General features: G+C 44.5%; 1 protein-coding gene across 1 annotated transcript in view; it reads right to left on the bottom strand.

The window, feature by feature from the left end:
* Positions 1-968: 968 nt before the first annotated feature.
* The window catches only part of LOC109938633 (myosin-2 heavy chain-like), a 42,131-nt gene continuing 30,605 nt past the window's right edge, over positions 969-12,494 (bottom strand). Inside the window, exons 13-15 of the mRNA XM_048611067.1 lie at positions 11,346-11,431; positions 9,546-9,641; positions 969-1,125 (exon numbers count right to left, since the gene is read on the bottom strand). Of these exons, the coding sequence (XP_048467024.1) occupies positions 969-1,125; positions 9,546-9,641; positions 11,346-11,431 (339 nt within the window). The remainder of the gene's footprint in view (positions 1,126-9,545; positions 9,642-11,345; positions 11,432-12,494) is intronic.

The following is a 12,494-nucleotide window of genomic DNA, read 5'->3' on the forward strand; positions in this document are numbered from 1 at the left end:
TTCAATCCAGGAAACTTTGAGATAATGCACTTGGGAATGATGAACAAAGCAGGGGAATGCATGATGAATGATCAGATCCCGGGAAACACAAGGAATCAGACGGACCGTGGACTGCATATCCCTCAGTCACTTAAAGTAGCAGGACAGACAGGTAAAGTGGTTACAGAGACCTTTATTAGCCAAGGCACAGAGTTTAAGAGCAGGGAGGCACTGCTGGAACTGTATTAAAAGGTTGGTTAGGCCACAGCAAGAGTATTGTGTGCAATTCTGGAATCCACATCGTAGGACGGATGTGATTGAACTGGGGAGGGGGCAGAGGTGATTTCCCCGGATGGTGCTGGAGCTAGAAAGTTTCAGTTATGAAAAGAAATTGGATTGAATGGGAAGCAAAAACAGAAATTGCTGGAAAAACTCAGCAGGTCCGGAGAGAAAGCAGAATTAACATTACAGGTCCAGTGACCCTTCTTCAGGACTTCAGAGACTGAGGGGGAACATGACTGAGATGTATAAAACTATGAAGGGCATAAACAGGGTAGACAGGAAGAAACTTTTCCCCTTGATGGATGGATACAAGGACCAGGGGCAGGTAAGGGGCAGGAGGTGTAGAGAGCATGTGAGGAAAAACATTTCACCCAGAGGGTGGTGGGCATCTGAGACACACTGCCTATGAGGGTGGGAGAGGCAGAAACCCCCATCACATTGAAGAAGTGATGCCAAGGAATATAAGGGTACGGGCCAAGTGCTGGGAAATAGAATTTAAATAGTTAGGTGGTTGCTTTTGATAGACAAGACGGGCTGAAAGACCTTCTTCTGTGCTGTATATCTCTATGACACCCTCTATCCAGAGGACACACCCCCCAATCCAGAGGATAGCACCACCTCCCCCCCCAATTCAGAGGACACATTCCCCCCTAGAGGACACCTCTCCCCTCCCCACCCCCCAATTGACAGGATCCCCCAACCTCTGGTCAAACCTTGTTGGAGTGTTCCTCATCCAGCAGCATGCTCAGGTGATGCTCATAGCCCTTCAGGCCTCGGCGATGGTAAGCTGAAGTCAGCGTATGGCTCCCACCACAGCTTCGAGCATTTGGTGGAAAGTTCTCCATCAGCTCAGAAATCCGTTCTCTGGGAAAGAGGGAAACAGATGACAAGGAAGGTCCTATAGAATCACACGATTTTAAAATGTCCCAAAACGTGATCTGATTACCAGCCACATCATTAATCCCAACTGCTTGGGGTCTTAATGACTGAAGGATATTCCTGAGCCCCTTCCAATCACACTTTGCTCGGCACCTGCTCCTGGAACAAGTCACCCAAATCACTTGCAATGGTGTTTCCAAACTCCAAACAGACCACCCTCGGACCCTCCCTCATCACAATAACTCAGCGAGTGTTCACTCACTGATGCAGTCTCTCACCACAGCCCCTGAAAACTTTGTTTGCAGCAACTTCTTTATGGCATTCTCTGACCTGGCCCAGTCTTCATTTTGTGAGGGTGGTGATGTGAGCACTATTGGGTTCAGCCAGCGTTCCTGCTGCCCTCTGCCAACGTTCCAATCCAAATTTCCCGTCAACAAAGTCTACTCCCAGATCTTTTGCTGTCAATCCCAAGTATAAAACCTCGTGTTCCCTCTTCACTCATACCATTGCAGAGTGTGAACATGGGCCCCTGTGAAACACAAAGGCAGACACCACCCCCTCATCCCCATCAGTGCTTCTGTACACACCCACATTCCTCTTGCCCTACCAATCCACACTAAACTAACGCCCCACCTTTACCATCTCCATCTGGGGAGCAGTGCTGGACTGGTACTATCACTGGGCTGGTAATACAGAACTCCAAACTGATGTTCTGGGGACATGGGTTCAAATCCCACCAATGACAGATGGTTTAATTAGAATTCAATAAATAATCTAGAAATAAAACCTGGTCTAATGGTGTCCGTTATCAGTTGTTGTGGAAACATATGGTTCAAATCTAACATGCTTTCCTGGTCTGGCCTACAAGTGACACCAGACCCACAGCAATGTGGTTGATTCTGAACTGGCTGAGCAAATTGCTCAGTTTACGGGAAGATTAGGGATGGACAATAACTGCTGTCCCAGCCAATCACTCACATTCCACAAACAAATAAAAATTTCCCAGAATCTTGTCCCTTTTCTGAAATGCATGGCCATACCTCATATTGCTTTCAGTCTGAACTCTCCCTCAACTCACCCGAAATGGAGAATAATAATCCCCTTTGACTGTGACAGTGGTGAATTCTCCCTCTTTGACCTCTTGGCATCCAGTGACTATTCTTTATCTCTCAAGCAGAAGCTTCTCCTGCAGCTTACCAGGATGTTGCCTGGTATGGAGGGAAGGTCTTACGAGGAAAGGCTGAGGGACTTGAGGCTGTTTTCGTTAGAGAGAAAAGGTTAAGAGGTGACTTGATAGAGACATACAAGATGATCAGAGGATTAGATAGGGTGGACAGTGGGAGCCTTTTTCCTCGGATGGTGATGGCTAGCACGCGGGGACATAGCTTTAAATTGAGTGGTGATAGATATAGGACAGATGTCAGAGGTAGGTTCTTTACTCAGAGAGTAGTAAGGGCGTGGAATGCCCTGCCTGCAAAAATAGTAGACTCGCCCACTTTAAGGGCATTTAAATGGTCATTGGATAAACATATGGATGATAACGGAATAGTGTAGGTTAGATGGGCTTCAGATTGGTTTCACAGGTTGGCACAACATCGAGGGCCAAAGGGCCTGTACTGCTCTGTAATGTTCTATGTTCTAGCTTCATCCTGTTACCAATGCAGCTCCACAGATCTATCCTCAAGTCCCCAACCCACTTTTTGCTGTCCCAGGTTAACATCTCAATGTACACTGATAACAACCAGCTATCCCTCCTCCATCTTCCTCTCTCCCCTCCAACCTCTCTTCCCCCTCCTCCACCTCTCTCCCCCCCCCCACTTCCTCCTCAATGGTCAATGTTCATCTTGGATGAGTCCGCCCAATGAAAGATCAAAACTATCTTTGATTCCTGCTCGAAACACCCTGTTCCAGTTCCTTTCCCGATCACTGTCTCATGGAGAATCAGCCCATTCACAGTCTCAGTGTTGGACTGAATCCTGAGCTCCACTCCCATCCTCATGGCTTGTCTATCACTATAATGACCTCTACCTTGAGCATTACTCACCTGTCCACATCCAGAATTCCTTCAAATCTCTTGATTTCCCCCAATCTCAAATCTAAAAGGACTCCTCATCTCTCCAGAAAGCTGGCTATTCACCAGAACCTCTACAAGCATCTGGATTCCCAAATGGTACCAGATACCTCCATAACCCCAGAGCCCCAGATCCCCGGACTCTATATCCCTCAGTGGGCCCAGGGATTGAAGCTAGGTCAAGTATTGAATCTGAGATCTTCTCCAGTTCCCACTGTATCCTAACCTAAATGTGGCTGTATTTCCTTCAGGTCCAGAAATCCCCCAGCCCCACCACTCCTCTCTCTATTTATTTCTGAGCTCCCCTCTACCTCCTCATTTCTGAAGGAGGGTCCTGACCCAAAATGCCAACTTTCCTGTTCCTCTGATGCTGCCTGGCCTGCTGTGTTCGTCCAGATCCACACTGCATTCTCTTTGACACAAGGTATGATGGGTTTGAGGCTTTGTGTCTATTTCTTGATGTACCCAACAAACACATTATGCTAGTTTCTCAAAGATTTCTTCATCTGCACCTTTACCATGGATTGGCCACCTTGTGTTTGGGAACTTTTGACAATGATTGATTTTCTGGGGAGAGATAGAGGTCAGTCCTGAAAATTCCAGTTTTGCCAGGGCTCCTTGATGCCTCACTCGGTTGAATGCAGCAGTGATGTGAATGTCTGTCATTCTCACCTCACCTCTGGAATTCAGCTCTTTTGTCCATGTTTGAACCAAGGCTGTAATGAGGTCAGGAGCTGAGTGGCCCTGGCGGAACCCAAACTGGGTGTCGCTGAGCAGGTTATTGCTGAGCAGGTGCTGTTTGATAGCACTGTTACTGACACCTTTCATCACTTTACTGATGGTCGAGAGGAGACCGATGGGGCGGGAATTGGCCGGGTTGGATTTGTCCTGCTTTTTATGTACAGGACATACATGGGCAATTTTCCACTTTGTCAGGTACAATTCCATGAGTATGACTATTTCTGGTGACTGCTTGACTAGTGAGGAGCTCTCGCAATCTTGGCAGAAGGTCCCAGATGTTAGTCAGGGGGATTTTGCAGGGTTGATAATTTCTGGTGCCCAGGTCAATGCCAAGTGGATTTGTCTGTTGTTAGTGATTTGAAAGAAGCGGGCAGTTAAGAGTCAACCCTGTGTTGTGGGTCTGGAGTCACATGTAGGTTAGACCAGGTAAGGACAGCAGTTTCCTTTCCCAAAGGGCATTGGTGAACCAGATGGGTTTCATTGTCATCATTATACATTTAATTCAAAATGTTTTGAATCTGAATCCAAACCATATTTGCCACGATGCAGTTCAACCGCAGGTCCCTACAGCATTACCTGGGAGCCTCTGAATGACTAATCACGTGACAGTACCTCTATAGCAGACCATTTCAGACTGACATGAGGAGGAATTTCTTCACTCAGAGGGTAGTAGGTTTTGCAATTCTCTGCTCCAAAGGACTGTGGGAGCTCAATCATTGAGCAGTTTCAAGACTGAGATTGATTGGTTTCTCAATATGGGTGACTTTAAGGACATGGGCGTGGCCCAGGAAGATAGAGTTGAACTAGATGATTAGCCATAATCTAGAATGGCAGAGGAGGATGGGCATCTGATGACACCCCAGTGTTCCTGTTACCCCAAACAGGTTACTTTTATTCTCTTAAAGTGTATTGGTGCCATTGACAAGGTCCATTCTCTAATTGCTCTTGAACTGAGGGGCTTGCTCAGCGATATCAGAGGACAGTTAGGGTCAACCACACTGCCGCAAGTTTGGAGTCACATGTCAACCAGACCAGGTTTCCTTCCTGAAAGGACATTCGGTAAGGGCCCTGTGGGTTTTCAGACAATTACTGAGAGTCTCACGGATGATGAGTCCAATGTCATTTCCATTTCATAACTGTGTCCCTGAAATCTTATCTTGTGGAGTAACTTTTGGTGCGTCACCTTATGAAATGCCTTTTGGAAAATCCAAATGCACCATGTACACAGGTTCTCCATTATTCAAATTGCTTGGTACTTCCACTAAAAACTCTAATCAATCAGTTCTGCACAATTTCTCTTTCACAAATCATGTTGCCTCTGCTGTATTCCATTATGACAATGTAAGTTCTGCCATAACCTCCTTAATAATGGATTCTAGCAGACATTAGGTTAACAGACCAATAACTTCCCACTTCTATCCTCTCTTAAATAACTGTTACATTTGTTATTTTCCAATCCACTGGGACCATTGCAGAATCAAGCCATTTTGGAGAATTATAAAGATTCATTCTACTATTTCTGTAGCCACTTGGTTTAAGACCCTTGAATGCAAGCTGTCTGGTTCTAGAGATTTGTCAGCCTTTAGGCCTCATACTTTCCCAGCACCTCTTCCTTGGTGATGGTGATTATTTAAAGCCCCTCACTGTTGTTTTGCTCTTGATTTTCAAACAACTTTGGGAAATCGTCAAAGTTCTCTGCAGTGAGGATAGACCCAGATTTTAAAGCTTCCAATTTTTCTCACTTTCTACTGTCAATTCCCTACAGTTCCTCTCTGGAGGACCAACCCTAGCTTTAGTTGCTTTTTTTTCCCCTGTTCAAATAATTGCAGAAATTCTTACTATTTATTTTGAATTACTAAATAGCTTTTTCTCAAATGCTCTTTTAAAATTATTCAAATAACATGTTGGTCAACTCCAATATTGCTAAAAAACATATTCTGTCAAAGCTTTACATCTTGCAGTTGTCAGGAATTTCACAATAATTCAACTTCAAAAATAAAAAAAAGCATTTTTATTGCATGAGAAGAGACTGCAGATTGGTCGGAAAATTGACTCTGATTGTCCATGGCCCAATGCCTCTACCAATGCACCCTCTACTGATGATTGAGAGTTAACTGCCAGACTTTGTTTAGATGTCAAATCAGGCAGGTTGACTCCGATTGGTCAGGGCATTCATCTGAGAAATGAACAAGTTGAAACTGGTGCAACATCTTGAGTTGGTTTCTTATGAAATATGTTCCCAACACAGGAGATGGAGCACATGTACAGATGACCGTGATGTCACACATTGGTAAAAAGGAAAAAGATCAGCTTCCTAAAATCCTTAAACATTGCAGAAAGCACTTACCTCATTTTCACCAGTATTTTCATCAGGCTGCTCTACTGTGCTGAAGCATTGCTTGTTAGAAGGAACTCTTTGGGAATACCCTCAAAACATTTCAGTTACTTGTAGCATTGCTCTAAACATATATTTAATGAAGTCTAAATTCATAGTGATTTAACCCATTTGTTTCCAACAATAAGGAGACAGAAGGAGGTGATTAGATGACAGAAGTGTCGCCATTTAGCAGTGGAAGTGATTTGAAGACATCACTAATAGTTACAGGGAATCACCAAGTGCTGGCCCAGTTTTGTGTAGCTACACGTACTACTAACGCAGTCTCTTGATTCATGCTATTTCATCGAACATTACCAGATCTAGAGCAGAATCCCTGTCTGACTCTAGAATCTACTGTTTAAATATATTTTCCTGAAAACAGTCAATGAACTAATTATCCACGCTACCTTTTTCAATCTGATTCACCCAATCTACATATACATTAACTTTGCCATGACCATTGTGGTACCTGCCACCCCGAACCCCCTGTAAACTCTGAGCTAGACTGTACCTACTGTTAGTGGGCTTAGAAAGTGATCCTGCAAGAGCCCTCTTACATTTCTTACCTCTTATCTGTACCCAAACTTTTCACTCTCTCAAGTTAAGGCTATGTCACCTTGTACTTCCAATCACATCCTTAACTTTCAGAGCTCCCCACCATATTCTCCGAGCTTCCTATCTTTTAAACTGTTCAACATGATTCAATATTTAGGCTTGGTTATCATATATGTAGTGGCTTAACACATTTATTTATTTTGAAAATGCAGATGTTGGAAATCAGAAACAAAACGAGGAAGTGCTGCAAAAACTCAGCAGGTCTGGCAGCATCTGTAGACAGAAAGCAGAGTCAACATTTTGGGTCTAGTGACTCTTCTTTAGAACTGATTATAGCCAGGAAAAGGTAGGTATATATGCTGAAGATGCATGGGAGGAGGGGGGGAGATATAAATGATAGGTGAAGATGGAGTTCAGAGAGAAAGAAAAACAGTTGGGCAGACAAAGTAATGGGTAAAGTTCAGCCTGGCACAATGCTTATGGGAGCTGTTAGTGGCTGATAATGGGTTGCTTGTGGCAGCAGCTGATGTGATGACAAGGCCGAGTGTGTGAGGGTGTGTGAGGCTTGGGGTAAGGACATAGGGGAAGGTGTTCTAAGGTGAGCTGGGAAAGATTTAAAAGGGTCCTAAGGGGCAACTTTTTCACGCAGAGGGTGGTGCGCATATGGAATGAGCTGCCAGAGGAAATGGTAGAGGCTGGTATAATTACAACATCTGGATGGGTATATGACTTGGAAGGGTTTAGAGGTATATGAGCCAAATGCTAGCAAATGGGACTAGATTAATTTAGGATATCTGGTCAGCATGGAAGGGTCTGTTTCTATGCTGTATACCTCTATTTATTAATATCTGGGCTAACACTTTATCTATTTGTTACAAACACTGGGTTACAGATACATAACCCAAAGGTTCTGTCTTCATATTGTTTTGCAATCTGGCCTGATCAATTGATGCACTATTAAGGCTGTATGCACTGTCACACTCAGGTTATCATTACCCAAGTTATTACCCTGCTCTTCATCTCACTGTTTCCCTTTGACTTACCATACCTTGTCTTACTTGATCCCTTCCCTCCACTGTTTAGGTTAAAGACCTTTCCAAGATCCTAGTTATATGACTCGTTCAATCACTGTTTACCACATGGTTCAGGTGGGGCCTGTTGCTAATGATACAGCTCCCTCTTTCCTCAGCTCTGGTACCAATCTCCCATGAATTAAAACCAATTCCTCTCTCATCAATCTGTGAGCCATGCAGTTACCTTTCTGATTTTATGTATCCTCCTTCAATTTGCAAATGGCTTGGTTAATAATCTAGAGGTTCTGCTTTTTAAGTGAATTCCTAGCCATCATAATCTGTAAGCAAAACCTCTTTTCTAATCCTGTCAATGTATCTACATGGATCGCGACCACTGAATTCTCCCCCTCCTGCTGTCGGTTCCTCTCCAGCTGTGAGGAGAGATCCCAACGTCTGGCCCTGGGCAGTATACACAGCTGCCTCGACTCTCACTCTCAGCTTCGGAGAACGTTGTCTCACCCCGTCAGTTCTGTCCCTACTACCACAACATTCCTACTAACTGCCCCCATGCGGATAGCTGTCTGTGCCTTGGACAGTTTCTTCATCCCCCCCACCACTCCACTGTGTCTCTGTCCACACCACCTTCTCCATATTAATCTGTCCCTCCCTTTCACTATTTCTCAGCCCTCCTCATACTCACGATTTGATGAGACTCTCATACATTTTGCGAGGAGCTGGTCTTGCTATTGGACAGCCCATATGAAGCAGGGGCCTCATAAATGGACTCACTGCCTTGACTGATCCCTTAATGTGGGTCTGCAAACTCTCTATCTGCCTGCACAGGCTCAGGTGCAGGCGCTGCATGCTGCTTATATTCCGATCATGTAGTGCATGGGACTGTACTCTGTTAACAGGGAAACACGGTGTTAACATTGCTGCAAAATTCTAACAAGAAAAAACATGGAGAATGAATGCAACAGCTTGTACCAGTGTTCTTCTGAGATCACAGCTCCCATTCTATGGTAGCTTTATTTTTAATTCATTTCCCTGTCTCTAGTTGCCCAGGAGGAGGCGGTAGTGAGATGCCTTCATGAAATAGTGCAGCCCCTTAGCCACAAAGCCATGGAGTTCCATGGCTGTAAAGTGTGCGTCTGTTGGTTGTGTGATCTGGGAGATGAGAAACTGCTGTTGCTTCTCCATACTTCAACATTCCCTCTCAGTTTTCAAAGCTGCATTCACAGGATGGAAAGCAGTGAGCTCTGAGGTCTTTACACCCCAATGCTGACAGTTCATAAATTTGTGTGAAAATGATGTTATGTTACAGCCCTAATCTGGCCAGTTACAGGTTAATGCTGCAGATCTCGAGATGAGGTAGAATCTAACTGGTTGCTGATTTCAGCAATGTCCTGTCTGTGTGGACCCTGTATCTGTACATTCACTTCCTCACAGACTGCCCTGTGTGACAGCCCCGTCATTGGTACGTGATGCCATCTGTTGGCAGTAAGGTCCGGGCCTGGTCACTCACAGCCATCCACCCAAACCAATCACATTCCAGGGGCACAGAAACCAGCTGAACAGCAGCCGTTGATAAATATGAAACAAAGAGAGGGAATGTCAGAACATGGACACACTGAGAAGGATCGCTTACCCTCGATTCCTCCATCGTGAATGATCAACATCCTGCCAGTGGGAACGGTGATAACCGTGAACAGGATAGGTCGGTATTGGAAATGAGATTACATTCCTGCAGAGAACAGTAAACAGTCAGAACCCTAACAAGCAGGGAATACACCATTCAGCCCATTCAATCTGCTGTCCCACTCAGAACAATCGAAACTCAACTTGGGTTTCAACTCCAATTTTCCTGAACGTAGCCCCCAGATCCGGGGATTCTCTCAGATAGCAGAATCTGACTCTGCCAGCCTTAAACACGTTCCATCAGGGGGCACACATAACCCTCTGGGATAGAGAATTCAAACATTCACAATCTTCGAGTGAATTCATACAATTGGGCCTTGCCGGTGTTTTGGATTCTCCAACCAGGAAATACAATCTATCATCTTCATCTTACCAGCGCCAAATCACAGAACTCTGATAGTGCTGACAGAGGCCATTCAGCCCATCATGTCTGCACTATCCCTGTGAATGTGCAATAGGAATTATTGCTACTCTCCTGCCTTTTCTCCAACCCACATTGTATTTATTTAAACAATCATCTCGCACTCCTTTTAAATTTCTCAGCTGAACCTGCCTCCACCACATTTCCAGGCAGTGCGTTCCACACCTGAACCACTTGCAAGTGAAAAAGAATTGTCTCCTATCATACTAATCCCTGTTCAAAATTATTTTATATCTGGTTTCACTCCCTCACAATCCTTTAATGAGAGGGAACATTTATCTCTATAGATTCTGGGCAGCGCCATGATGCTCTCCAAAACTATCAGAATGGCTCTCAGCCTTCTTTCCAAGGAAAATAATCATAATTCCTACAGTCTGTTCTCATCCCCGGGTTATTCTCACTCACTGTTTCTGCACTAACTCCAATGCATTCACATTCTCACAGGGGTATGATTCCCAGACTGTACACAGCCCCTCAGCTGAGGTCTAAATGTGTCTTATATACAATCTCCTTGTTCCTGCCACACTGGCGGAGGGTCAGTGCTGAGGGAGCGCCGCACTGTCGGAGGGTCAGTGCTGAGGGAGTGCCACACTGTCAGAGGGTCAGTACTGAGGGAGTGCCACACTGTCGGAGGGTCAGTGCTGAGGGACAGGGCACTGTTGGAGGGTCAGTGCTGAGGGAGCGCCGCACTGTCGGAGGGTCAGTGCTGAGGGAGTGCCGCACTGTTGGAGGGTCAGTGCTGAGGGAGCACCGCACTGTCGGAGGGTCAGTACTGAGGGAGTGTGCACTGTCAGAGGGTCAGTACTGAGGGAGTGGGCACTGTTGGAGGGTCAGTGCTGAGGGAGTGGGCACTGTCGGAGGGTCAGTGCTGATGGAGTCTCATTTGGATGAGGGTTTAAGCTAAGTCACTCTGCTTCCTCAGCTGGTGGTAAATGATCCAAAGGCAGTGTTTTGAAGAAGGGTGGGTGCTTCTCTCTCACAGTCATCAGTAAACATTAATTTGTTGCTTCTTGCAGGCCTTTGCTGTGAAGTGTTTGCTACCTTTCCAAATTACAACATTAACTCATCTTGAAGAGACTACTTCACTGGTTTGAATGTGCTTTGGGATATTCTTCGTTTATGAAATGAACCATAGAAATGCAAGTTCCTTTTCCTTTTTCTGAAATGTCTATTAAAATTCTGCACTGACATCCATTGACTTTAACATTTCCGTCTTCCTGAAACAATCCACCTGATTGAGCTGAGCCGAATCATTCCTGATCTGTGGAGATCCACTTGGGATCCACCCAGAGGGTCGTGCGCCTTAGGAGCTGGGAAGCGGATACTTACGGGGCAGAGGTCATTTTGATATCCAATGGTCGGTCACAGGAGAGGCAGTGGAAATGGCTGATGAGCTGTCTACCAATAGGAAGAGACTGTCAGTGATATATCATTCCATTCGGCTTCAAACACTGAAGCAGGAAACAATTACATTTCCAACTCACGTCTGACAAAAAGGTCACAGTCCTAGAGAGGTCAAACCCCGATTCTCTGCACAGGGTAATGTCTGGCCTGATAGGTATCTCCTGTTTTAATTAGTTAAAAGGTTATTCTCACTCACGGATTAGTAAGGGTCAATGCGAGGTTAAGAAATATCAGATATTAAATCTGGTGACGGCATTGACATCACGAAAGAGAATTGTAATCCACATGCTAATCTCCACAATGTATACTGAAGTGCAGCTGTGTTACACTGGGTAAAAATGGGAAATGTTGAAGCTAAGAAGCTAAAAGGGTTGATAGAAGTAGTTTAGCCGCTGAAACACTGAGAAACATGGGGGCAGCAAGAATGGGACTGTCAAATATTTGAACTGAGATTCTACACAAGAGGTGTACTGAAGACAATAAAGACACTGAATATTATGTAGATAATACCCCCCAAGGTACAAATGTACAATATAAAAATAAACTGAATGTGTAAAGGCTAGGGACTGATCTTGATCCTTCAGAACAAATGCAAGAAAGAAAGAGAAACCTGTCAAATTAAATGGATGGATACAGTCATCAATTGTCTGACTGTCTTCCAAAACAAAATACACCTAAACATTTAGGGGTCCTAAAGGAGGGGCTGTCTTACTGTGTAATCGTTTATACACAATATAAAGGTTTTTGATTTTGTAATTTGGAAATCTTAGTCGTCCTGCATATAAATTCTAATCTTTACTAAGACAGAAAGAATCTGTTACTTGATTGGCTTTCACTGGAGCCTCTATAAAATGAAAATTGTGATTTTTGGGTTACTTTGCAATATGTAATTCTCCCAATTAATATAAAAATGTGTAAATACTGACTCCAGTTCTGCCCTTCACAAACCAGTTTTCTGTGATTGTGGATAAAAACCAAAAGAACTGCGGATGCTGTAAATCAGGAACAAAAACAAAGTTGCTGGAAAAGCTCAGCAGATCTAGCAGCATCTGTGAAGGAGAAAACAGAGTTAAC

The sequence above is a fragment of the Rhincodon typus genome, chromosome 23 (assembly GCF_021869965.1).
Source record: "Rhincodon typus isolate 14 chromosome 23, sRhiTyp1.1, whole genome shotgun sequence".
Lineage (NCBI taxonomy): Eukaryota > Metazoa > Chordata > Chondrichthyes > Orectolobiformes > Rhincodontidae > Rhincodon > Rhincodon typus.